This window comes from Bubalus bubalis, chromosome 8 (genome assembly GCF_019923935.1).
Source record: "Bubalus bubalis isolate 160015118507 breed Murrah chromosome 8, NDDB_SH_1, whole genome shotgun sequence".
Classification (NCBI taxonomy): Eukaryota; Metazoa; Chordata; class Mammalia; order Artiodactyla; family Bovidae; genus Bubalus; species Bubalus bubalis.
Genome location: NC_059164.1, coordinates 118,166,846 through 118,194,398, shown reverse-complemented (window position 1 = coordinate 118,194,398; position 27,553 = coordinate 118,166,846). Strand labels below are relative to the sequence as shown.

The 27,553-nt window shown below is 59.9% G+C and overlaps 1 protein-coding gene across 1 annotated transcript in view; it reads left to right on the top strand.

Annotated features, from left to right (window-relative positions):
• The window catches only part of PTPRN2 (protein tyrosine phosphatase receptor type N2), a 611,408-nt gene extending 598,153 nt beyond the window's left edge, over positions 1–13,255 (top strand). The window contains exons 22-23 of the mRNA XM_025291953.3: positions 8,263–8,336; positions 11,562–13,255. Coding sequence (XP_025147738.2) covers positions 8,263–8,336; positions 11,562–11,633 — 146 coding nt within the window. The 3' untranslated portion in view covers positions 11,634–13,255. The remainder of the gene's footprint in view (positions 1–8,262; positions 8,337–11,561) is intronic.
• Positions 13,256–27,553: the final 14,298 nt, after the last annotated feature.

Below are 27,553 nucleotides of genomic sequence, written 5' to 3'. Positions count from 1 at the left end.
CGTCCTGGGGCTGACCGTGCAGCAGCAGGCGTCGGGACCGCCTCCCTGGTTGAGGCGGAGTAACATCCCCCCGGGAGGGACCATGCTTACCTTGTTCACCGTCCGTCCGGGGACACGGGTTCCCTGCATCTTTCAGCTACTGAATCACGACTACTCCAATCATGCTGTGCAAATATCTGTGTGGTTTCTGCTCTCAGTTCTTTGGGGTGAAATACCCAGAGTGGAATTGCTGGGTCGTGTGGTCTCGTTGTGATTTCTCGAGGAGCTCGCGTTACTGTTTTCCACGGCAGCTGCACCGTTTTCCGCCCCCAACAGCAGCGCGCGGGGCAGGGCTGTGGCCGGCGTCCCCACACCGGCTCGCACAGCATCGTTCCCTGGGGCTTTGGCAGTAGCCACCCTGGTGGCCGTGAGGTCTCACTGCAGTTTTGCTTTGCGTTTTCCTGAAGACTAGAAATGTCGAGCATCTTTTCATGTGTCTGTTGACCCTTTGGATATTTTCTTTGGGGAAATGCCTATTCGAGTTCTCTTCTTCCATCTTTTAACTGGGCTGTTGGTTTGGTTGCTCTTGTGTTGTGGGCATTCTTTATATATTGAGGATATCAGCCCCTTATCAGTTATGTGTTGATGCAAGTACTTCCTCCCATCCTGGGAGAAATAACATTTCTCCTTGAACTTTAAAACCCAGCGCTCCTCCAGAGCTGTGCCGCTCAGTCAGCAGCCACCAGTCACAGGCGGCAGCTTCGTGGTGAGGCTAAAACACTGGCCACGTGCTGAGCGCCCAATAGCACAGGTGCCCAGGGCCTGCCACGCGCACGGTGCAGAGAAGGCCTCCAGGCAGGACGCCCCGTGCAATAGCTCTGCTCCAGGGAATGTGCCGAGGGGCTCGTGCATGTGTGTCCAGACCGCTGTCTCTCTGTCTCCCTGGGCCCCTCGCCCTGCATCTCCCCTTCTGTAACCCCTTGACTGGTCTCTTCTGCTCACGGCAGCCAGTGGGATGTGAGAGTGGCCCCAGGAGACCCCTCTCTCAGGGCCACGCTGGCTCTTTCTTGCAGGACCCAGGTCCCGGCCCAGACTGTGGGGTAGGCGCCCCTCCCCAGCCCCTTTCCCCTCTCACAGGTCCTTCTGCTCCTCTCGGCCACCACTACCATCCTATTCCTCCCTTCGGCAAATACTGGGCTGAACCACGGAAGTGCCATTCCACCCTGCTATTAACTGAGCACCAGGTCTACACGGCGAGCAAGACGGGAGGCGAGCCCACACTCCTGGGGCCTGCACTCCGCGGAGAGAAACAGGCGGTGTCCGCAGCTCAGTGGGGTGCTGAGCACCTTCGAGGCCCTGGGGTGCAGGGCTGGGGTCTACTTTGCCCCCATCGCAGAGTCTCGTGTGCATCTGTACCCCATCCTCACAGCACCGAGGGCCCTCAGGGCTCACCGATTCTGACACCTGGTTACAAACTGAGAAAGCAGATCTCCAAGGTTTGGGGACTTGTTGGGAAGCACCCAGCTGGCCGGGCAATGCAGAGCCCTGGTCTTGCTGCAAAGTGGCCGAGCCCCAGTGGCTGGCGGGGGGGTCAGCACAGCAGAGATGCCACCAGGCTGCATGGTCCGGGGACAGGGTGGGGCAGGCAGCTGGCCTGTCACAGCCGCAGCGGAAACTCCGCCAGGGAGGGGAGACGGAGATCGGACCACAGGGCCCTGGAAGCGCCGGCTCGCTGATTCGGGTCTGCCTGGCGCCAGGGGGAAGGAACACAGAGCTGGTCCCGGCAGGACTGACTTGGCGCCTCTGGACAAGAGGGCTGGTGGGGGGCAGGACCCCAGGGGTCTGTGCCCACGGGGCTCTGCAGGCAGGGCTGAGCTGGCCCCAGCCATGGACGACCCTTCCACGGGCCTGACTGATTGGGAGAGGCAGGCTGCCAAGAGCAGGGTACGTCGGGAAAAACACCTCACTTTTTTACGTTTGGCTGAAGCACGAAGACCCAGCAGAAAATGGATTCTATAGACCGGTCTGCCTTCTGCGTGGCTTCAAGGTGGTAAGACCCTGTCTCCAGCTTGTTGGAGTTTCAGGCTGAGAGAAGCGTTCAGAACCAGGAGAAGAGAGTCTTCCTTTTGCGTGGAGAACTTGTGTCCCGTGAGGTGACGGGCGCCCACCTCTTCCCTTGTCTGTCTCTCCATTTGGAGCTGAGACTCAGGTCAGGGAGGGCGGGGTAGGGGTCCAGGAGCAGCGTGGCTGGGGGTGTGACCCAGGCCTGGGTGACATGATACACAAAGTGAATTTAATCGGAGAGAAATGAGACAAAATGGAACCAACTGTTCTTGGAAAACTTCCTGACAAGCCCTTCATCTGATCCAGATAGTTTTGTGAACTGTATCCCGCAATTTGCCTCCGAAATGGTCTCCAGCCTGTGGATCGTGCCTGAGCAGGTACAGCTGACGGTTCTTCCCTTTCTCCCACCTGCCGACAGGTGGGCAGGGGCCCCGTGCACCTCGGACCACAGCAGGGGCTCCTGGCCGGTGTGGCCGTCCACCCCCTGTGCCTCTCAGGGATCAGACCTGCCCACATGGCCCCCAGGCTCCTCCTCCCTCCTCACTCACCCAATGAGAAGCCAGGAACCTGCTGGACCCCCTCTGCTGCCGGTTCCAGGCTGTCGCTGGCCTCCTCCCCTGGACAGGCAGCAGCCAGCCTGTCCACTCGTCCCCAAACCCAGACTGTCCCCATCCCCATGAGTGTCGTCCCCGTCTGTCCTGCTGGCCCTGGCAGGCCTGGCTGTCCATGTTGAGTGGCATCACTTCAGCTCAGAGGCCCGGAGAGTCCTCCTGCCACACAGGTGCCCTGCAGAGTCGTGTGGCCACTCTGATCCTGGCTGCCTCCCCAACCCCATGCACCATCTCCCTGGAGGCCTCTGAGGCCCAGGAAGGCTGCCATGCCCCGGCCCCTTTCGGCAATAGTTCACAGCTCCTCACCAGGCAGTGAGGGTCTGTCTCTGCTCCTGCCAAGGACCGCTCATCCCTCGCGGGTGATGGAAGTCCCAGAGCACAGTCACCCAGTCACTGGACAGTGGCCCAAACACCGTGTTAAGAAGGACTCAGGCCTGTGCTCTGAGCAGGCAGCGGGGTCGGGAACCAGGTCACTTTGCATCAGTGACCCCCAAAAAAACTCCCGTAGAACGTTCTATGACAAGTGCTGACGTCCGTGCTGCCCTCGGGAGCTCACAGCGCCCCTGGGCCTCCCTGGGCCCCTGCGTCTCCTCTCACCAGGAGAGGAGGCGCGAGGAGTCCTTAGAACAGGGTCTGGAGCTGCCCCGCTGAGAAACTGAATGGTCCAGGCCGCGAGCTGGCCACACACTCGGCTTCTAAACCGGAAATAGACTTGGGGCCGAGGGGGCCAGGGGGGCAAGGAGGGCCTTCGATGGGGTTTGGGGGGAGCACTCGTCCCGCGGTCCACGGGAAACAAGGGTCTCCCCCTCCGGGCAGCCGTCGGTCTAGGAGGCCTGGCCGCCAGCACTTCTGCCCCCGAGCTTTGACCCTGCAGGGGCTCAGAAGCGTGTCCAGGGCCCCACGTGCGGGTCCTGGGGGAGATGGGGCCGGTGGTGGGGGTGGGGGGGAGGTGCCCTCAGAGACCCCTGCTCCTGAAGCCTCCATGTCACTGAGGACTCAGTGGGTCCCCCGCCTCTTCTCTGCAGCAACAGACATCGCCCAGATGACCACTCGCTGTCCCCTCGGAATTCTGACTTGTCCACTGGGGACCCGAGTGTGTCCTGAGCCCTGTGTGTCCCGCACGGCTCCCTGTGTCACTCAGGCCGTGGTGCTGGGAGGTAGTGAGGTCCCCGTGGTGGAGGTCTCTGCCTCTGTGTGGCCCAACTGTGACTGCGAGGCGGGGGAGTAGTGGAGGATGGGGACGGGGTTAGGGGATGATCGGGGCAGGGTTGGGGGTGATGGGGGCAGGGCTGGGCTAGGGGTGATCAGGGGCCGGGGTGGGGGTGGTCATGGGGCGGGGTTTGGGTGTGATCAGGGGGCGGGGTTATGGTGGTCAGGGGCGGGGTTGGGGTGATCAGGGTGCGGGGTTGAGGGGTGATCAGGGGGTTGGGGTTAGGGGGCTTATCAGGGGCCGGGGTTGGGGTGGTCAGGGGGCGGGGTTGGGGGGTGACCAGGGCGCGGGGTTGGGGTGATCTAAACAGGGAGCGAGCATCTGGTGACTCGGGCCTCTCAGCTTCTCCTGGCCTTCCCGCCCACCCTTCCTCTAGGAGTTTAACAGTCGCTCCTTCCCAATGGCCTGCGTCTACAGTGGCCAAGATTTGGAGGTATCCCAGTTTCTCCTGAAAAAATGTTTTCGAGTTAGTTTCTAAAAGCTTGAGAAGTACCTGGACTTTTTGGGTTCTGAGGTCCCCAGTTATCAGTGAACAAGATGCTCATTTGTCTCCTTCATCCCAGCGAAACCTCATGAAAGGGAGGTTACACTTAATCTAGAGAGCCTGCAAAAAATCGTCCTAGTTGTAATTTTGACAACTCTTCCATCGATTCAGAGCATCCAGAAACATGAAGTAGAAACTGCTTGGCACGGAAGACCCAGGACAGAGCATGCACGTGTGTGTGTGTGTGCGCGCGCGCACCCCTGGGGGGCGTGTGGGAGCTGCCTCCTGTGTGCACAGTGTGAGCATGCGTGCGTGTGTGTGTGTGTGCATCAGTGTGGGCTGAGGTCTGGAGGGGGCACCCCCACCTGGAGGCACCCGGAGTGGGAGGAAGGCTGCCCTCTGGCTGCGCCGACCGCCGGGTGAGGACTCGCACAGCCCCTGCCCGTCGCTGCCCAGCCCTTCCTTCCAAAACGGAGTTCAGCCAGCGAGCACAGACCCTGGGGCCCAGCTCAGCACACGGACAGCTCCGCCCCAGCCCTGGTCCCTTCAGGTGGATTTAGCATTTCCTGGGTCCCCCCAGAGGGTGGAGATGAGACAGTTTCCTCCCGCAAAATTCAGACCTTTCTGTCTTGTGCACTCAACACGTGGTGTCTTTTATGCTGAAGAGAAAAGGATGCATTGCATCCCTGCGGTGCGGTTCGCAAAGCCTTCTGGGTAAAAGTCGGACCAGAAGGTATTTCTGTTTCTGACATGACGTCACCGAGGACGCCGTGGACGCGCAGCAGAAGGGAGAGACGAGGCTGGCTCCTGACCACGTGCCGCGGCCCCTCGGTCACATGGGAGGATGTGACGCGGCCAAGATCGCGAGTCCCACGCCTCCCTCTGCCAGCTGGCCAGCTCCGGGAGAAATCGACGCAGGCCTGGGAACGAGGCGCCGGTGGCCTATTTGCTTGGTTTTCTCCCACTTCGCATTGATTCTCTCATCATAAAAAAAAAAAGCAGTTTTAAGATCTTTAATATTAGTGCTCTTTTAATGTTTCTCGTTTAATGGTTGCTACTTCTATCTAAAGCTTAAAAAACCTCTATTGTCCTAAAAACGCATTTAACCAATATATGAACTCCAGAGCCGATGGCGCCTGAGTGCCTTATAATGCCGAAGACCCAGCCGGCCAGCCCGTGTGCCTGGAGTCTGCAGCGTGCCCATGGGGTCATGGGCACCGGGAGAGATGGGTCAGGCTGGACGCTCACCTCGTATGTTGCTGGGTCCACACCCACAGGCTGCATCCACCTCGGTTGCACATTCGTGGAGTCACCAGCTTAAACTGACCACGGAACCACTTACATACATTCGTCTTGCGTCTGAACAGTGGTGACTCTCTCCCGTAGAAGATACTGGAAGCCTGTCCTCCGAACCACACCGTGCACTCCCCTGTATTGGTTTTTAGCCCATCTTCTGTCTGAGTTTTATTTGCATCTGTGAAGACTGAGCACTGAAGAATTGATGCTTTCAAACTGTGGTGCTGGAAAAGACTCTTGAGAATCCCTTGGACTGCAAGGAGATCAAACCAGTGAATACTAAAGGAAATCAACCTTAATATTCATTGGAAGGACTCTTGCTGAAGCTCCAATACTTTGGCCACCTGATGCGAAGAGCTGACTCATTGGAAAAGATTCTGATGCTGGGAAAGATTGAAGGCAGGAGGAGAAGGCGACGACAGAGGATGGTTGGACGGCATCACTGAGTCAATGGATATGAGTTTGAGGAAGCTCCAGGAGATGGTGAAGGACAGAGGAGTCTGGCTTGCTGCAGTCCATGAGGTCGCAAAGAGTCACTATTCACATGCCTTTCAACCTGGGCAGCGCACCACGTGTATCTGTTCGCCTGGACTCTAATGTGTGGTCAATAGAATGGGATTTGTAGAAAGGACTCCATCTGAATGTGCTCACGGGGGCTTCCTACATGCTTGAGGGATTTAAGTAAATCCTTTTACCTTCGGTGAAGCCTGTTAGAAGGACACACGCCGCCCACCCCGAGGCGGCCTGTCCACTCCTGCACCACGAGGTCACCTGGATGCTCAGGGTCACTGAACGAGGTCCAGGGTCACACCTGCCCCTCTCCCAGAAGAGGTCCTGCATGGGCGTGCTCTTAAAACGTCTCCCTGCACGCCTCAGGTGACTAATTACTCCAGTCCTAACGTGCAGGGAGACGGTAGCCTGAACCCATTCTGTCTGTTTCCAGCTACCCACTTTTAAGCATTTCTTTGATTTCCTCCACTGCAGAGTTTTGGGTTCGGGCTAAGCTTGATTCTGAGACATCGTGCCCTGGCATTTCATATTTTAAAGACGCCGTCCAGGGAAAGCCTAGTGACACCTTCTCTGTCCTCTTTGTCGCTTCCTCGCCCGGCATCGCTGCAGTAATGGCGGCAGCTGACTGGACGGTCGCCCCGACGCTGCCTGCGGGGGGGCCTCCCGCAGCCCCGCGTGGAGCCCTGCAGGGAGTCGCCTCAGGGTGACCAAGTAACGGGCGTCCAAGACCGCATGCCGGCTCTCCTGCTCAGACTAGCCTTCTGGGGACAAATGGCTGTTGGAAGAGTCTTTCAAACCAGTTTCAAGGCACAAAGATGCACCTGAGCAAACTTAAGAGAGGGGTTAGGTCCAGGGGCCCCCGGACCCCTGAGGCTTTCATTGTAAAGGACTAGGCTCGTCTCCGTCTGACGAATCCGCTCCACACACACGCAGGTGTGCCGGCGGTGGGGGCCGGAGCTGCCCCAGGCGGCAGCCGGCCCGGGGTCTCTTCCACGTCTGGGTCCGATGATCACGGCTCTGAGACCCAGACAAGCCTTGATTTCCTCTGAAGGGGTTAGGTGATGGCCTGATGCATGAGAGGAAGTGTTGGCAGGACACCTACCCCTGGGGGGCTGGGGGCGGGTCCCGGCCAGCCCCACTGTGCCACCCGCCCAGCCCCGCGTCTGCCAAGACGCACTGCGGACGTTCACCTCTGACCTGTAAGAGGCTCGGGCACTGGGGACCCAGTCCTGTTCACTGTTCACCTACCAGAGCTCCTGGCAAGACAGGAAAACGGGAGTATATGTGGAATTCATAATTCATGAGATTGCATTTTTAGCTCAAATAGTATTTTTTCTGCGGCCCCTGAGGCCCCTGGAGCCCGGGGGGCACGTCTGGGGGCGCGTCTGAGGGGCGCTGGGCCACAGCACCGACCCGCCCGTGAGCACCCGGGGCGCCCCAGCCTTCCTTAGCGTTGGGAACACTCGCTTCTAACAGGAGGCAGCTCTTAGCAGCCGGCGTTAGGGGTCTAGGTTAGTCTGCCTTTTCGTTTCTCTAAGTGAAAACCCTACACAGGAGAAGCTAGAGCTTACCTGCTCTGTTCTCTGAAAACTTCCTGGGGACTTCCTGGGGGCCTCGTGGTTGGCACAGCGCCTTCACTGCCCTGGCCGGGGTTCAGTCCCTGATCGGGGAACAGAGATCTTCCAAGTCTCACAGCCAAAAAAATAAAAATCTTGAAACGCCACCAAATAAAGCCGAGTAAAGGCCTAGTCTGTCCTGGCCGCAGCTTGCCGTGGTGTGTGTATCTGCCTCTGATAACAAGCTTCTGCCCAGCTTTCTTGAGCCAACACGAACGAAAGCCGCCTTGCCCTGTGTTCCTGTAAGAACCCCGAAATGCCCCTCCCAGCCAGGCAGCTGAAGGATGGCGGTCACCATCAATTGGCTGCTGAGCCCGAAGGCCCCAGCAGCGGGTGAGGGGCACCACTGTGCACTGTGCCCGTCTGAGCCCGGCGTGTGTCTGTAGGGCCCGTCTGAGCCCGGCGTGTGTCTGTCGGCCCCGTGTGCTCTGCGTATGTCTGTCGGCCCTATGTGCACTGCTCCCGTCTGAGCCCGGCGTGTGTCTGTTGCAGGCGCCAAGGAGATCGACATCGCCGCCACCCTGGAGCATCTGCGGGACCAGCGACCGGGCATGGTCCAGACCAAGGTAAGGCGGCTGGGCCTGGGGCTTGGGCTCGGGGCTCATGAGGGCGGTTTTCTCAAAAGGAGTGAGGGGCAGGCCGGCCGGCTGCCTCCCACACCCGCTCCACTCAGGAGGTCGGGGCAGCTCCGGCTGCAGCCCCAACGTTCCAGCCTGAGTAGATGCGGTCGGACCTCAGGGCCCGGGACCCTCCGTGTGCCAGATGGGGGGAGCAGGGGAACAGTGAGATCTCCCCGTCAGAGGCCAGCGATGTGTGTGGCGTGTTCCGCCGAAGCCCACAGCCACAGCCCCACTGCAAGGTTATCAGGACAGCGGTCACCAGAATGTCCCTGGGCCATGCTGGGCCCCGGAGCACCCTGAGTAGCTTACTGAAAAGGCTAAGTTTGCAGCAAAAGGAGCAGAGCCTAAAGATCCCTGGACAGCCTTGGGTTCACTGAAGCCGGAACCAATGTCCACGTGATGGCCTATTCCCTTAGCATTGCAGGAGTGTCCATGTCCAGCCACAGACACCCCACATGCACGTCCTGCGGTCGTAAGCACAGGATCCTCTCCTTCCTGGTGTGGCCCGGACTCTCCGGGCGCCATCAGCGCCTCCGCTAAAGCCACCCTTGCAGAGGACTTCAGTTATAAAAGCGTAAAAGCCCTCCCGGGAGACCAGGCGCGCTGTGCTCCGGTGCCGAGTGGTGAGGGTCTGGGACCCTCGTCGTCCCAGCTCGGGCTCTTACTGTCCCCTCAGGGTGTCAGCAGCTCCTGGGCCCAGCTCCGTGCCACAGACGGGACAGGGCAGCGTCTGAGCCTCGAGGGAGGGAGCACAGGCTTCACTCCGCGCGCTCTGTTGGGTGGGAAGGAGCCCAGCATCTAGTAAGCATGGAGAGCACACTTTGACCCTGAAGGTCGTTTCTCAGAACAGCTTCATGGGCCCCTATGGCTGGTTCCACGTGGTCAAAGTCAGCCCCTAGCACGGAGGCAAAACCAACTCAGCTCCTTTGTGTAGAGCCAGGAAACTGTTCCGGGTGGAGCCCAAGGACGTGCCTAGTGGCCGGGTCTCGGCGGCCACCGCCATTCCCTGGTGCTCGCTCTTCCTCCACTGGCAATTGATGGGACCCTGGGAGAGCTGGACCCTGCCCACGCCTGCCTGCCATCCTGGTGATAGGCAGCCCAAGGGTCCAGTGACCCTGGCGGGGCCATCCTGCCAGAAATCCAGGGTCGGCTCACCATCCAGGAGGGTCTGGCCCCCTGTCCACCAGCAGCCTCACGCAGCCCAGAACCGGAGTTGAGGGCAGAGGTGGCTCTTGCCCAGGAAGGAGAAGTCAGGTCCTGTCTCTGGCCGACCCGCTGCCTCATGGCACCGCCTCCCGGTCCCGTGAGCCCCGGGCTGTGGGGCCCGCTGCCCGCCCTCCCGGCTGGCCGGCACCTCGGCAGCACTGTGTCCCCAGGCCCCGCGCACCATGTGGGTCGGTGAGCAGTCGGGGTGCAGGGCAGGTCTGCCCCCCCCTTTGTCGCCTCACAAAGCAGCGGGACTCCCAGAGCCGCCCTGCGTCCTGTCCCATTTCTGCGTCATTGCGAGACCACAGTCTGCCGTCAGCAGGCTGCCGTTCCGGAGGAGGCATCCAGGGAGGCTGTGCCCGTGTCTGGGGCGGTGTCCTGCACACACCATGCCCACTGGCTGACCGCTGGCTTGAGAGACGGTGGCGGGAGGTGACTTCCCTGGGGCCTGGCGGTCTGGGTGACAGCGGGCCTGAGCCCAGGCCTCGAGGGGAGGAGAGGTCCGTCCAGGTGGGCACACGGGGTGGGGAGCTGCAGGTGGACGGGCCTCCTGCTGACCCTGCACGTGGGCCTGGAGGCTCGTTCCCCGGGAGAGCCCACTGTGCTTCGGGAGGCTCGTGGCCGCCAGCAGAGGCTCTGAGCTAGAACCTGGCAGGTCATCCCTGGTGGCTCCGATGGTAAAGAATCTGCCTGCAGTGCAGGAGACCCGGGTTTGATTCCTGGATCAGGAAGATCCCCTGGAGAAGGGAATGTTTACCCACTCCAGTATCCTTGCCTGGAGAATCCCATGGACAGAGGAGCCTGGCGGGCTCCCGTCCCTGAAATCACAAAGACACGACTGAGCGACTGAGCACAGAACAGCACATACGTTTCTGTTATGTGCCAGTCACTCAGAGTGGAAATTTATCATTCTTTTTGGCACTGGACTCAAGTCTATCGATGACTGGAGTTATCAAGTATCTAAGCCATTGATAGGGCTCTCCTCCATCAAAAATCCTTAACTGCTGTTAAGGGAGTGTTTGCATAGTTTATTCTTTTGTGATTTCTTTGGTGTGATGGGGAAGTACTGGGTACACTGATCCGAGTGTTTCATGCCGAGCTGGGAGCAGGTTGTGGACCCGGGAAACCTGCCGGACAGGCGGGCTTGTCCTCTGTCTGCCGAGCCCCCGTTTCTGGAGGAGCAGACGGTCCCGACGCCCGGGACTCGCCCCGGACAGGCGGGCTTGTCCTCTGTCTGCCGAGCCCCCGTTTCTGGAGGAGCAGATGGTCCCGACACCCAGGACTCGCCCCGGACAGGCGGGCTTGTCCTCTGTCTGCCGAGCCCCTGTTTCTGGAGGAGCAGACGGTCCCGACGCCCGGGACTCGCCCCTGGTTTGTAGTCAGCAGCCCTGCGGGTTCCACTGGCACGAGAAGCGTGCCCCGTCCTGGGTGCACTGGTGTCCGTGGGCACACGTATGCCTAAGATGGCACGGTTGAGGGTGAGACGAGGTTTCTTGGCAAACGGAAGTGAGTCGGATTGAGCCGGGTGGTGGGTGGATTTTCAAAGAGCGCGAGTACGACCCTTTCCATTCTGAGGCCAGGGAACCCTGAGGTGTCATGACTGTGACCGTTTCCGGTGAGTCTCAGAAGGATGGGAGGCTGCGTCCAGCCCTGCCCCTCGGGGGCCATGCTGGGGCTGGGGTCAGAAGGAGCTGGGGGAGGGGGCGCACAGAGCCTGCGGCAGCCGCTGTCCCACTCACACGTCCACGCCAGCTTCTCCAGCGACAGAAGCGGAGATGAACACGAGACGTGCAGCCCATCTGCTCCGGGTCTCCTCCTGCAAACCCGCGCCCTGCCTGCCTCCCACGGAAGTCTGCAGCTCTCCCCTGTCCTCCCTAAACAGCTTCTCCCTGCAGGATGGCACGTGGGAGCCCACGGCTGGAGCAGAAGGGGCCCTGCTCATGTCTCCCTCCTCTGTCCCTCCAGGAGCAGTTCGAGTTTGCCCTGACGGCCGTGGCCGAGGAGGTGAACGCCATCCTCAAGGCCTTTCCCCAGTGAGGCCGGAGGCGTCCACGACCGGGGGCCCCGTCAGCGACCACGGACGTCGTGACCGCGTCTCTGCTGCAACCGCCTAGAGCTCTGGTCCTCAGGACTCGACAGTCAGTGCAGCTTAGCAGTTAAATGTGTGTTTGTTCAGCCAAATAATGATAAAGGGAGATCTATGGGCAGATGCAATGATGGGGGGCAATCAGTTCTTCTATTTTCGATTTCTTGAAAAAACTTTATTTTTCCTTAAAACACACATCCATGTTCTTAATTGCCAATCATGCCGTACGGACGGCACCATCGGTGTGGTCCCCAGAAGAGGGCTGGTCTGTGACTCGTCACTCTCCGGAGGGTCGGCCATGCAGGGCGGGGCCCAGAGGGGCCACCGGGCCACCCCAGAAGACACACTCGGCGTTTGTCCTTACGACTGTGTACCACTGGGAGAAACCACAGGCTTCTTCAGGAGTTAGGTGGACGTGACGGGGACATTCTGCAGCTTTGGGGTAGATCATAAAACACAATCGTGCCAGCTCCTCATCCGATCTGGGCTGCTGCACACCCTCCCCCAAGCACTGCTGGGGGACAGCGACAGCCCCTCCCACACTTCCACTCCCCCAGGACAGCCGGGGCCCCGGGGCAAACGCCTTCCCACCCAGAGTGCCTCCTTCCAGGCCAGTAGACAGGGACACTTGGCAAGGCCCTGGCGGAGCCCCAACCTCCAGACACGGCTTTTAGCTGCAAATAGGGGTTTACACGCGTGTGCTCTCACTTCAGCCGTGTCTGACTCTTTGCGACCCCGTGGACTGCAGCCCGCCAGGCTCCTCTGTCCATGGGCTTGCCCAGGCGAGAATACTAGATTTCACCCGGATGCAGCTCAACGCTTCCCTGAGGGGTAATGAAAATGGGGCCAGGCCTGTGTGGTCCCCTCCCCAGGAAGGCTCGGGCCCTGCTGGCATCCGGAGAGGACCGGGAATGCCCTCACCATGGGGGGAGTGCAGGGAGGCCCGCTGTTTTTCGCTTCTTGCCTGCATGGAATCCAGGCATCTGGGACGCAGTGGCGGCCGGGCCCCTCCCGGGGCTCAGGCTCCTGGCCTCTCAGGCAGATCCCCATCTGATGTCACACAGACACACGTCTAGCGATCCTTCAGATTTGCCAAAATAGCACTTGGGCGCCCCCACCCCAAAACAGAGGAATGCGCTTCACTGGACTGAGGACAGTTCGAGGCCGAGGGGGCCGTGCGGGCCGCTCTGTGTGCCGCTGGCCTCGCTTCAGGGAGTGAGACGCTCCTGTGGCCCTGGGCCCTCTGCTTCCCGTGCGGCACACCGTCCTCTCATCTTAAACAGATGCCGCGTCTCAAAAAGCGGGACAGGGAAGGTGGCCGACCGAATGGGGAGAAAGATGCCAAAATACTGTTCGTGTCTCTAAATGGTGTTGTCGTGTGTATCTGCTTTAATATATCGATCATTTCCTTCCCAAAGCTGTTTCTCTACTTGGAATCTAAACAATTAATGGAAACTAGTTTATCTAAACATAGGAAGCATATACCTACTTGTAATTTCTAACATTTTATGTTTCTTCAGTGTGAGACATACAAATATATTTAATTGTGTCTGATTAAACTCCTGATTTCACATTTGAATGGTCTTTATTTGGATGAGAGGGCAGTTTTTTGGGTTTGTTTTTGTTTTTTTTTGTCCCATCCATAGACGCCAGAACAAACTATGTACATCCAAGGAGCTCCATACTGAGTTCGAGTTTTATTTGCAGAGCTGGGTGTGTACAGGGGGCCAGAGTGTCGCGTGTGGCTGCGAGTCTATTCATTAAAAAGCGATGACGCAGTCTCAGGCGAACGTTGGGGCATGCTCTGCCTCTGGTGTCCCTGCCACCTCTTCGCTGCATGTGTCTGCCCAGGGAGCGTCCGGGAGCGGTGGCCCGTCCTTGCTGCCCACAGGGGAGGGGGGCTCCCCATCTCACAGAGACACGAGCTGCCCCGGGAGACTCGCAGCCCGGGGACCCGCTGGGAGCACTGAGACCCGGCCGGGACGGCCCTGCCGCCGTGACCCACCGCCCCGCTCTCGCCTGTGCGGTCTCCGCAGGTGGTGGTGAGACACGGGGGTCTGTGCTGCCAGAGCAGATGCGGGTGTTCGTTTCTCAGGAAATCAGCCCCCATCTCAGCTGCAGGCATCCAACTCCGCTCCGCTGGCTCCACCCCTGCGGGCCCCTCCTTCCCTGAGCCTGCCTCTCATCAGGGTCCTGCCCCGGGTCCAGCACGCTTCTGCTGTCCGTGTGGTGGGAGTCGCTGTCATTCATACACACACACTGGAGAACAGGTGACACGTCTCGAGACACGCTCATGTGAGTCTGTGTGGGACCTAAAGAGGCCCCTCCATCCAGGGTACCCAGGGATGCTGAGCAGAATGGACTTTGAAAATGTCGTGCAGAGCCAGCCCTGAACAGACGAGATGTGGACAGAGGGCGTGCCCTCGGGCTGGGGGACCACATCCACGTGTCCACGCGGGGCCAGCGCGGGGGACCTGGAGCTGCACACAGCCAGCCGCCCTGCCATCGGCACCCCCAGCTGACGGGCCCGCAGGAGCCGGCTTCAGTGCCCTGGGAGTTCCGCGTCGGCAGCTTCCCCGTGCACACTGGCGGCCGCTGTCACCTGGCCCAGCGAGGTGGCGGGGACGTGCTCATCCGGGGGCCAGCGACTCCTCTGTGGAGCTGGGTTGTGGTCTCGGGGCCTGGAGGACTGTGTCCACGTGTCCGCGTGCTCTTCAGATTCTCACTTGCAGACGCCACACGCATTTAAGTTTGATCCGCGTTCGCAGTGTCTTCCCCAGCCCGTGCTTAAGGTCTAGGCAATCCCCCAGACAACAGTAAAGCCTTGATTGGCCAGACTTGCTGATTTCTGGGCCACAAACACACCCGCCAGGAATGGTGTTAATGCTGGCTCACCCGGTGAGCTGCGGAGACAGCCGCTCGAGTCATGAGAGGGACGTGCCGTCCAAACAGGAAGGGACGCGTTTTGAGTGTTTATCACCTATGTCTTCATCTAATGTGTCGGTTAACATAATTTGATTTTAATCGTGGCTATATTTAACAACCAGATTGTAACACTCCCAAAAATTTAAGTCTGCTCCTGCAAGTCCACAGGAGCCAGCTGTGGTACGCCTCTGCCTCGAGACCATGGAGAAGTCTGGAGAAAGGCTGGCCCCGCCATCCAGCCGGAAGAAGGTGGGCGCCCAGTCTGAGAGGCTGGGGCTTGTTCCCCACGCCCACAGAACACAGGGAGTCCTCAATGTGAACAGGATGAAAATCTGATGAGACGCGGATGAAGCCCTGAGGTCTCCACCTCATGGAGGCCAAACGACTCAGATGGACCACATGCAAATCCCAGAGGAGACGTCCCGGTGGTGCTCAGCTCCGGATGAACCATCACCGAGCCCAGGAGGCCAAGGTCACCGCTGTGATGACGCGTGGTGACGTAGATTTAAACACTGCAAATGCCAGTGAGGAAGAACAGAACGAAACAAGAGCAAGGGGCTCTGAAAAAGAACCAGCGAACAACAAGGCAGGAGCAGCACCCTAGAGACAGAGGCCAGGCTGCCAGAGGGGGAGAGCGAGATGGGCGCAGGAGCCCAGGGGGACCAGCTGCCAGGCACGAAGGAAGGGTCTCGGGCTGAGATGAAGTCAGGAGCTACGTACCGGCTTCGCACGGTGACGCGCGGTAGCCAGACATCCCGGCCATGGTTCTGAACTGCACAGAAATATTGAACAACCGTGTTGTGTAACAAGAACTTACATAGCGTTGAAGGTAAACATTATTTCAAAAACCAACAAACTTGTGGGAAAAATAGACGAGACTTGTGGTTACCAGAGGCGGGAGGTGGGAGGAAGCAGAATTGGATGAAGGCTGTCAAAGGTACAAGCTTCCAGTTATAAGTACCAGCGATGTGATTTACAACGTGATAGATATAATTAACACTGTGTTATATGGGGAAGTTCTTAGAGTAAATCCTAAGAGTTCTCATCACAAGGAAAAAATTCCATTCCTCTAATTTTGTGTCTGTTTGAAATGATGGGTGTTACCGTGATTACGGTCGTCACCGTTTCATGCTGTGTGTGTGCGGTCCTTCAGTGCATGCCCTACTCACCCGTGTGGACGTAAAGTATAGCTTATAAGACTGGAAGGAGAGACGAAAAGAGCCCAACCAAGCCTCTGGAAGGAAACCCAAGGGGAGCAGTTATTCAGAAAGCAGAGAAGGCCGGCGCTCATTTTACAGGCAGGCCAGATGAGACAGAAGGGAGGCAGCAGCGGAAGCCCAAGCTTCCGTGGAGGATGTGGAGGATGGGGTGGAGACACGCAGTGAGCATGCGCAGCGGGCAGGACGCACGCCCTGAACCAGGGACGGAAGAGGGTGCCGAGGCTCGCAGGAGTGGCGGGCTCCTCCAGGGCGGATGCCGAGGCTGTGGCCGGGGTCCACATTCCGTCCAGTCTCAGCCGGGAGAGCCGGGCCCTCTGCACCCTGCCCACGCCCGGCTCCAGCTCAGAGCCGGCAGCAGGCCTGGTGTAAGTTTTATTATCAAGGTGGAGAAGACCCTTGAGAGTCCCTTGGACTGCAAGGAGGTCCAACCAGTCCATCCTGAAGGAAATCAGTCCTGAATATTCAGTGGAAGGACTGATGCTGAAGCTGAAACTCCAATACTTTGGCCACCTGATGTGAAGTGACTCATTTGAAAAGCCCCTGATGCTGGGAAAGACTGAAGGTGGGAGGAGAAGGGGACAAAAGAGGATGAGGTGGTTGGATGGCATCACCGACTTGATGGACATGAGTTTGAGTAAGCTTCAGGAGTTGGTGATGGACAGGGAGGCCTGGCGTGCTGCAGTCCACAGGGTCGCAAAGAGTTGGACATGACTGAGCGACTGAACTGAACTGAACTGAGCCTTCCTTGTCTGTTGGCGCCAGGGACCCAGGCTATGAGTCTCCCAACCACAAGGAGGGCGTTCTCCCCCGACGATACCCAGCAATTAGTGTGCACCACGTGTACACCCTGCTGGAGGTGGGCCATGCGGTGGGAGGTTCAGTCCCTGGTCTTCAAGATCCACCAGGAAACATGGGCACCTGGGGGGCCACAGAGCCTTGGTCCCCAGTCCTCCCCAGGGGCCCGTGAGGAGGGATCTGGGGGGTGAGGCACCTCCCTTCACGGGCTCGGCAGCTCTCACAGCACACTTGGGAAGACAGGCTCTGAATTCGTCCTGACACTCACCAGTGCCCCCACGTCTCCCTGGGCACGGAGCGTGCCGGGGCGGGCGTCTCACCGCTCACCTCCGCGACACCTCGGGGCTGAACCGTCACTGCCTGAGATGACGGTGATCTGGCAAAGAGAAAGCGAAGGGCCCACCTACTGAGTGCTGTAAACTGGGCCACCCACGGCATGCCCAGCGCTCCTCCAGACGGCGACCCAGCGTCTGTATCGGGGGGGGGGGGGTGGTGGGCTCGCTGGAATTCCAGGAAGATGCGTGGGGTGGGGAGAGACAGCCTCATACCAGCTGGCAGATCCAGCGTTGTTAAAAACGCCCGCCTCCCCTGGGAGTCCTAAGCCCTGGCGTGAGGACGTGGGGTCCCTGGAGCAGCCCACAGCCTAAGAGTCTGCCCTTCCCCCAGTGTCACTCTCCAGCCCCGCCCCCCGAAAAACTAACCGCAGTGTCTTCAGGCACCCCAGCCTGCCCTCAGGGGTTGGTGCTTGTAGAAAATTCCCCATCCTCCCCTGAGACACCCAGGTCACAGGGGTCAGCACCCCCCTCTCTGCCCACACCAAGTCCGTTCGCCACCTTGGCCTGGCACCGCTGAGATCCTGCAGCTGGGTCACCCAGCTCCACCCTGTGCCCATGCTGCTCTGTATCTGTGGCTGGGAGCAGCGTCTCCTCTGCAGGGTCGTGGGTGAAAACACTCCCCACAGACCTCTGCCCCACCCTGGCCCACCTGGGCCTCCCCGGCCAGGACGAGCCACCTCCAGTCGATGCTGTTGGTCTGATTTATTGGGTGGTGCAGGTGGAGAGGGCACATTCAGGAAGCTTTAGTTTTTTCTTACAAAATTGACGCCCGTGCTTTCAGGTCTGCTTACCTCTGCTCCCAGCCGTTTCCTGCTCTCTCACTCCTGCCTTCAATTCGAGCAGGAAAGCCCACCGTCATCCCGGAGGGACTGACCGCAGTAGTCTGTGTCTGTGTTGTGTGTTTATTAATCAAGTAGAACGCTAATAAAAAACCGTCATAATTAGCAGAACAGGCATCAATTCAAAGATGTCTATTGGAATAGAAAATTAGAATTTGATTACACCTTTGTTCCTAAACAATGGCTGGCTTTCATTTTGTTCGGGGTATTTGTTTAGAGACCGGTCTTCGCCGTCCAGGCCGCTCCGTTTCTTAGCCGAGCCACGTGGCGCCCGTCCGCCGTCTCCGTGGCTGAGCGGCGCTGGTGGCTGCCGCGGTCGGCTCGGACGGCGCTCCCGGGAGCCGGGACTGTGCGCCTCCGCCGGGCCGTGACCGCCGGCCCGGGCCGAGCCGGGCGCGGTGGAGACCCGGTCCGGGGCGGGCGTGGGGACGCGTGGGGACCCCCGTGGGCACCGCCCCCTCTTGTCCGGAACCCGGGCTTCCAGAGTCCGTCCCGCGCACGTCGAGGCGCCGCGGGCCGGTGGGTTTGCTTCCGCCTCTGAGGGAAGCCGAGTCCCCGGAGAGGCCGCCCGCGAGGGGGCCGGTTCTCGGAGGAAAGGAAGCGAGAGGCACCTCCACGCCGCCCTGGGCTCGCCCTCCCCTGCTTGCCCTGGCCGGGGGCAGCCTCAGGTCCAGCCCTCTGCCCGTCTCTCTCTGCTTGTCTGTCCTCTGCCTGTCCGTCTGTCTCTCTCCTCCCTCCTGGGGCATCTGCTTTGAAAGAGCAGCTTACACACACGTCTCGGTGGTTGGACTGGCTCAGTGTCTAATTCAAACCCATCTTTCTTGAACATTTCCTCCCGTCTCTGCTCCATTTCCTGACCCAATCATAGTTACAATATAGTGATAATTTATCAAGTCATTGAAAATAGCTTCTCCCGTCCACAGACGCTGTTTCATCAGGCCCCGAGTCCGTCAGACCGACTTTGTCATGTGCCTGGTGGCAGGATGCTTGGGGCTCTTTCTCTTCACTCCTGTAAACTATCCTGGGAGAGGAAGCACCCTCGCGAGGCCACAGCCTCTGGTGTCCTCACACCCAGCCTCCGCCCTGAGCCCTGAGACCTCGGTTTGTCCCCAGGTTTAGAAGAAGAGGGACATGGTCACCGCCCCCAGCATGGGCGGGGGCCCAGCCCGGGCAGGCCAGCCCTCACCCGCCTCGGCCACAAGAGCTTGGGATCAGCCCCAGCTGCTTCCTCTGGGGCCACTGGGCCCTCCCTGCCACGCAGCCACCTGGCGAAGCCCCCCTTCTGCTTATATGCAGCCAGACTGCTTCCTTCTGGTCCTCTGAGGGCCTCACACACTCTTATTTTCTTTCCCTTTTCATGGAAATTAGAAAAATCAATCCATGAGCAGTCAGACTGGTCAGTCCCTGCAGAGGAGGAACAGGCCACCCCTGAGCAGGGTCCCCAGGGGCCTTTCCAGGGGCTCCCCAGGCCCCCCCACCTCCTGCAGGCAGACAGTGCCCCCACCATGCCCACTGTGTGCCAGGCCCCGAGTGGGGGCCGCAGCCAGGAGGGCGGGTGGCGGGGGTGGGGTCCCCTCCCTTCTCACCACATCGGCAGCCAATGCCTTGTTTAATCGCATTTGATAATTGTGTTTTGTGAGTTCAAATGTGTATTTATTATCAGAACACATTCTCACTAAGAAACAATGAAAAGTTTCAGAATACTGAGAAACGAGGCTGTTTTAGTCAACTCCAAAATCCTAAAGTCAAGATTTACAGAGAATTCCCACAGTCTCATAGCAAATGGGACCCAGTGGAAGGTCAAGGATCCTGGCCCCCCCCAGGCTTGGGGGGCTCGGCATCTGGAAGGCCCAGGACTGAGGGCTGGCTCTGCAGGTGTGGGGACACCCCAACAAGGGCTGCTGGAGGGGCTACAAGACCCCCGTTAAGAGGCTGACCTCACAGAAGACCTTCTTCTGGGGACAGAGGGGCACAGACAGACAGTGTTGGCAGGTGGGGGAGGGGGAATGTGTGTACTTGAGTGTGTGCACACGTGTGTATGTGCATGTGTGTGCTTGTGTGTGTGCTTGTGTCTGTGTGCATTGTGTGACTGCTTATGTGTGCACATGTGTGCACTTGTATGTGTGTGCTCATATACATGTGCGTGTGTGCGTGTGTGCTCGAGTGTGTGCGTGTACTCGTGTGTATGCCCGTGCGACAGCGTGAGGAGGTGGAGAAGCAGCAGGAGAGGTGGGTGGAAGGGCCCTGGGGCAGCATTGGGGAGGGCGGGGGAGGCGCCAGAGAAAGTCGGGGCGCAGAGCTGGGGATGAGTCACAGAGCAGGTGGGACTGGCCCCTGTGGACCCCAGCCGGGGCTGACTGGCTGTAGTGGTCAGTCAAGCTGCTTAGCACCAGAGGAGGTGTCACTGAGGCCTGGAGGCTCGTGGGCACCGGAGCAGCTGCTGGCCCTGCAGCCACGTGTGCTGCTTTGGCCCACAGGCCAGGGCTGGGTTCCAGCCCCCGTCTGTCCCTCAGCCGAGGGCCCTTGTGCACAACATACCCAACTGCATTCAGGTGGTGGAAAGCCGGGGCACCTGGCCTGCCGCACACAAGGCTGAGCTGCAGCTGGACGGGCACAGGAAGGCGGCCAAGAGCTGGTGGCACCAAGTCCCACCAGCTGCCCAGGCTCAGGACACGGGGTCCCATCTAGCCATGAGGGCCAAGGGGAAGCCGAGGGCAGTCCAGGGCCCAGCTCACTGAGAGAAGCTGGGCATCTGGGTTTGTAACAAGCATCACAGGAGCATCAACATCCACGTCCAGAGAGACATCCGACCTCAGGCTCGGCGGGAACACGGGGCAGAGAGCGAGAGAGACGGGGCACGCCCCTGGGTTGCACTCTGCCCCCGTCACCCCCTCCATGCGGCCATCTTTGCAAACCACTCCCGGTTCTATTGTGGAACAAGATAAAAGACAGAAATAACACTTAGAGGCAACGCCCATCACCCAGAGAGGTTCTGTCCAGAGACCACCTGGTCTGCCCACCCCACGCCAAGTCTGCTTCTTTGCCCAGAGTCGACCCTGCATCCCGGTCCTGTCTCCAAACCAGAAGGGGCTGAGAAGTGGAGGGTAAATGTCATCCAGATGAAGGTCTTTTTAAATTCAGTTCAGTTTGGTCATGCAGTCATGTCCGACTCTTTGCGACCCAATGGACTGCAGCACGCCTGGCCTCCCTGTCCATCACTAACTCCCGGAGTTCACCCAAACCCATGTCCATCGAGTCAGTGATGCCATCCAACCATCACATCCTCCGTCATCCCCTTCTCCTCTGGCCTTCAATCTTTCCCAGCATCAGGGTCTTTTCCAATGAGTCAGTTTTTCACATCAGGTGGCCATTGTAAGGTTTCCAGGCTCCCATAAACATGGGGAAGCCATGATCAGGGGCTCTGAAAGACTTAGAAGCCAACCAAATGGAAATCAGGTTTGGCGGTAAGAGAAGCTTTACCTGCCTAGCGAGTGTTCGGCCAAAGCCAGAAACGACTGCATCCTTCTGCACAGCTTACTAAACTTCAATTTCAGCAACAGCATATTTTTAGCAGGAGACAGAAGTAGCTTCAAATTCAGTTTTACCAAAAATATGAAATCAGAGACGTATTCTTTGATCTGAAGTAAAGGCTGAGTCCACAAGCCTTTCTGCCGACTGCCCCGGCCTCTGGGTCCGCACACCCGTCCCGCCCAGGGAGATGAGGTCACAACTCAGCCACCACGGGGGAGGAGCCGGTGGGGACTCGGGCCCACCCGCCAGCATGGGCCAGCGCTGCGGCCGCTGCGGACGGTCAGAGAGGTGGGGGAACTTCACGGAGGTGTCACAATTCGGGGGTCAAAAATACGCACACGAGTGTGATTGGCAGCCTGAGGCATAAAACCTGAGACCACGTTGTGTCCTGTTTACAATCTGTATAAAACTGCTCTGTGTGCAAGCATAAAACGCAACCAAATGATGCTCAAGAATCTTCAGTGATTTGCCGACATTTAGAAAGTCAAGAACAATTCCAACTTGAGAATACTTTTCAGCTTTGGAGAATGAACGAAAGGCAGAATGTTAACTTTGCAGTTTCACAAATAGGAAAAAGTCCACATGGACATCCACTTATTTCACAAATAGGAAGAAGTCCATCCATGGACACGTCGACTTTGGTTCAAGTGTGAAAAACAGAGCGTGTGTGAGGACAAGAAGAGCGTGTGAGGGACCCAACGGGTCCTGTGTCCCACCGACCAGGTCAGAGGCTTCCACTCATCACACGCAACGCGGGACGGGGGCCAGCCACTGGCGTGCTGAGAAGTCCATGTTTTGCTACACAAACTCCTTAAACTTTAATGCTGACTGTTTGCTTTCTAATAATAAAATTGTGACTGTGCAGTTACTGGTCCGAAGCACCTCCTGTTCGGGAGGCGTCCGGCTTCTGCCTCAGAGTGGACTGGCTTTCATTTTAGCGTTTGGTCAGAAGCCATTTGGCCATGAGGCCGTGTCCGTGCACCTGTGGTCAGAGCCTTGCTGGACCGAGACAGCGACCAGCTCCACCCAGCCCTCCTCCCTTGGTCCCTCCCAGCCCCAGGATGACCCAGGTCCCAGCAGGTCCTGGGCACACTCGGCCGGGCGCCGAGACACACACACACCACACCTGTGGCTACAACGCAGCATGCGCAGCCTGCAGCAGGGCCCTGGGCCTGGAGCCGGCCACGGAGAGTGTGGGCATGACGGGGATGGGAGGGAGGGCCCGTGTGTGTGAAGACCCTCGGGTCTGCAGCCCCTACCCTGAGGCTTGCCCTGGCCTCTCCAGGAGGGAGAGGGGCCCTGCGGGTGGGCCTGGAGTCTGGGGTCCAGACAGAGAAGCAAGAGGGCTCCCCAGCTGGGCCGGGAGGCCTGGGAGGGACTGTGAGCAGAGGAAGGTGGAGTGGCCAAGCTCCGGGCCGCGGGCCAAGCCCCACCTCCCAGACCTGCCCGTGAGCTTCTTCCCACCAGCACCTCTGCATCCATCAGCTATCACTGCTTAACAAGCATCCCAGGCTCCCTGGCTTCAGATGACTGCACTCGATTATTTCCCACGATTCTGGTGCTGAGCAGACTCAACTACACGTATCACGGGGCCTCTCGTGGGGTCGCAGTCAGGTGACTGCTGTGCTGGGGTGCCCATGATGCCTCTGCCACCCGCCAGAGCCCCAGGGGGGACAGACCAGGGCCTCTCTGTGTGTCTCTGTCTCACACACGCACACCACGAACACACACACACACACACACACTTCTGGTTTTCTCCCCAGAACTCCCAGTGGCCCGTGTGCCCCAGGGCCCTGCGGGCAGCAACCTGAAGCATTGGTGGGACGGATGGTGAAGGGCAGTGGCCGCCCTCCTGGGCCTCAGTGCCCCGCCTGGCGTGGGGACGCGTGGGGACGCCACTGGTGAACCTCCGGCCAGGAGGCAGTTGGCTCTGGAACCATCAGTCCAGGGCAATCTCTCTTTTTATCTGAAAGGGAGGGTGTCCTCTTGGCTTAGGAACAAGTTGCCTTTCTTAAGTGGTTTAGAATTGTTGGCTAAAATTACACCCTGCTCAGCAGACATTTTGGACTTGGTCCCCGCGGGCTGTGCAGTAGGTATTCCACTTTATCAAAAGAAAACGCCTGTCCTGATCGTGCACAGGTTATACTAGGCTTCATGTGTGTGCCACCAGCTCTCGGGGACACGTGGGAAGGGCCTCTGTGTGTCCAGGCTGGGCCCTGAGACAGCAGCAGGAGGTCCAGCTCCGTCCCTGACCCCAGGCCCCTCAAGGGCATGGACAGCAAGCGGCCCGGGACCCCGGGCAGGGCCCCCAGCTCCTATCCTCCTCTCGGTTGGGCCAGGGCAGCCGCAGGCCCTGGATGCACGGAGGCTTGCTCCTGGGAGGGTGACGGCCGGGGGCACCCAGGGGAGGAGGACAGGCGGGAACAGGAGCCGTGGACGCCGGGCACAGGCAGCGGGGCGCTGCTGTGCGGGGGGGCCCTACATGACCTGCCCCCAGGGCAGGTCAGCCCCCCAAACAGGGGGGCCTGCCCGAGGTACACGGCCAGCTGGTGGGGCAGGTGTGGAGGCCGCCTGGCTCGGGACACATGCTCCTGCCCCTGGGTGGCCAGATACCGAGCACATCTAGAGGAGTAAGGACGGGGTGGGGGGGGTTAAAGCCGCGTGAAAGGCCCCAGCCCGGAAGTGGGGACGGATGAGATCCCCAACAGGCCAGAAGTCGGTGTCAGCCTCAGGGGGAAAGGGGACAAGAGGGAGCTTCGGGAGGCCAACAGCACAGGGCAGGACCGCCCAGATGGCGGTGCGTGTCGTGCACTGCACAATCCCTGGCACGGTTGCGTCGACGCGCCCCCGAGCTGGGCGGCCCCATGTGTGACCAGGCCTCAGGACTCAGGACAGCAGGGAGCCGTGGCTGCGAGGGGACCTGGGGTGGGATCCAGGGCTCCAGGGGCCCCGTCTTCACATGAAGACGCTGGACTCTGCTTCTCTTGAGGCCATGTGAGTCCCCACCACGTGGACGCTTCTGTAGACATGACTGCAAACGCTGGGGGCGATGAAATCTACTCCACAGCAGGGAGAGTGAAGCGCAGCAGGCAGAACCCTGGAGGGGCCAGCCCCGAACAGGAGCGCAGCACGGGGGAGCACCTGCTGTACCCTCGGGGTGGCCTGGAGCTGGGGCCGCAGGGCAGCCAACGCTACGGAAGGGCAGGCCCCAGCATCCAGGGCAACCACAGCGTCTGAGCAGCGCGGGAGGAACCCGAACGGGGGGCCTTCAACCTCTGCCCCAACCCCCGCCAGCCCTGCAGAAGCAAGCCCAGGGCTCCAAGAATAAGCACCTAAACGAAGGCGGAGCCCCCAACCCCGAGAATGAACCCGAACTGGGGCTGAGCCCCCTCCCCGAGGAAGAACCTGAGCTGGGGTGGAGGCCACGCCCCCGAGGATGAGCCTGAACTGGGCGGAGGCCACGCCCCCGAGGATGAACCTGAGCTGGGGCGGAGGCCACGCCCCCGAGGATGAGCCTGAACTGGGTGGAGGCCACGCCCCCGAGGATGAGCCTGAACTGGGCGGAGGCCACGCCCCCGAGGATGAACCTGAGCTGGGGCGGAGGCCACGCCCCCGAGGATGAGCCTGAACTGGGTGGAGCCGTCACTGGAGGACAGTTTGCAGTCTGAGGTCGGCCCTGAGCTGCTAGGGAAACAATGGCACGGGAATATGCCCTCCGGAGTCTCGTCTGGACCAGCAGGTCCCTCACCAAGAGGAAGCAGCAGGGGTCACACTGCACGACCTCTGAGGCGGGGTCATCAGAGCCCGGGGTCTTCCACCGCTTCACGTGCTCACACGCAGACCCGGCCGCTGTGTGCAGGCCGCGGGAGCCCGTGCGCGCGTGACCTGCCAATCGCCCCGCTGGGCCCCGGCTCGCAGCCATCACTGCCGGACAGACGTGTGGGGAAGGCATCTCAGCATCCTCCAGCCGAAGCGCCAGACACCACGAGAGAGGCAAGGCTTCCCCGCCTGCCTGGGGTAAACAGCTCACCCACAGACTGCAGGAAAATAGCTCACTATTATTATTGTGGTTTTCTAAGTTGTATAGTTGATTTAGGGCTTCCCTGGTGACTGAGAGGTAAAGAATCTGCCTGTAATGCAGGAGACATGGGTGCGATCCCTGGGTCAGGAAGATCCCCTGGAGGAGGGCACGGCAACCCACTCCAGTATTCCTGCCTGGAGAATCCCAGGACAGAGGAGCCTGGGGGGCTACAGTCCATGGGGTCGCAAAGAGTCGGACACGACTGAGCAACTGAGCAGTGAGCACACACAGGCACACCCACACACACACCATGATGCCTGTGCACACACACATCACACGCACACAAGTTCACAGGGCCCAAAGGGACGGCCTGACTCCTGAGTTAAAATACAGGCAGCATCTGGGCAGAGAGGGAGAAAGTTTCTAGAAACACATTAGAACCCGTACGAGGGGACTACGTGTGACGACTTCCCACTTGTCCTGGGGCCCCTTTCCCAGAGCAGAAGCTCCCAGAGGGCTGGCCCGTCGATGACGCGGCCACAGAGAAGAGTCAGCTGCCGACCCTGCAGTGAGAGCAGCCACGTGGGCGGGCCGGCGGGGGACACCCGACCCTGCGGCTTCCCCGTCCACGGTCCCCCAATGGCCCCAGGGCCGGCCGTGCTCGGGAGAGGCCAGGCCATCCACCAGACTCCAGGGGGGCCGCCCTAGTCCGCACACATGGGGCCTGCCACGCAGCGGGACCTGCACTTCTCCCGGGACACGCCAGGTAGGGGCTCAGACAGGCAGGCGGACACTTGCCCCGTCATGGAGGCGGCCAAGCACAGCCCCCCAGCCGGGCCCAGCCGCGCCCACGCCAGAGCCTGAGCCGGCCACCCTTGGGTGCCCTGATGCCGGAGGGGCCTGGGCACCGAGGAGGGCAGAGACCTGGTGGCTTGCCGGCCACCCCAGCACGTCTGCACCAGCTGCGCTCACAGCTGGCCCCACGCACGTGTGCTGGCACGGCAGAAGCGGTCTTACCCAGCTCACTCAGTCTCCCAGGCCTTGCAGACAGAGCCGGAGATGAGGCTGCACAGACCCACCTGGGCAGGCCACGGCCCCGGCCCAGCTCAGGGCACTGGGCCCGGGGCCCTGCCTTCAGGGAAGTTCACACCTGCTCCTGTCCTCACGGGGCCGGGTCTGCTCTTGTGCAGAATCAAACTTCCGAGGGCCTGAGTCTTCTGCTGTCCCGGGACACGGAAGTCTGACCGGCAGCCTGACCACAACTGCTCCTCTGCTGAAAAGAAAACTAGGAACCCCAGCACCATGAACTGCGCCTCCGTTTCCAGGCGCACCAAGGCCAGCATGGACTCCATCCTGCAAAGCCTCACCGCTGTGAGGGCGCCCGTGGACTCTTGGGGTCCCTTCCAGCTGAGTCCAGGACCCCCGCGATTGCCCATACTCTGGGCGGGTTGTTTTGCGTTCCTGCTACAGTTTTGCTTGGGTGTTGGTCAGGGCAGGGCCGGGGGCCGAGCCGGGGTGGGTGTGGCTGCAAGGATGAACTGTGCATTCCCTGGCTCTGACTCCCACAAAAGGGATGGGGTTCAGAGGTTGCTGCTTTGTCCCTGTCTCGCTGCTCTGTCCAGTCTCACTGGTGTGTCCCCGTCTCACCGGTCTGTCCCGTCTCATCGCTCTGTCCCATCTCACTGCTCTGTCCGGTCTCACCGCTCTGTCCCCGTCTCACCGCTCTGTCCCGTCTCACTGTCCGGTCTCACTGGTCTTTCCCCGTCTCACCGCTCTGTCTCATCTCAGTGGTCTGTCCCATCTCACAGGATGTCTCAGGGTCACATGGGCACTGACCGCTCACACATCAAGGTTGTGAGTCGATACCTGATGAGGGCTACCCCCTTCTCCACTCCAGCCACCCCCCACCCCCTGCTGGACACCCCTGGATTTCTGCAAGAGTGTAAAGAGAGCCTTGGTGGGATTAATCGTGAGCGGGGACCGTTTCGAGCTGCAAAGGTGCTTTCCAAGCAGGAGCCTGGAAGCTGGGTCTCTGGAGAGGCAGGAACCCCGTGGCTCGCTCAGGCTGGACTGAGGGGTGCAGACGGTGAGGGGAGCTCTCCCAGCTGGAGGACTCCCTCCCCAGCCCCACCCCCGCCCTGCGGGAGCCTCCAGCCAGCACTCATTAGCCCTCGCATCTCTCACCCAGCTTCTGGGTGTGATCAA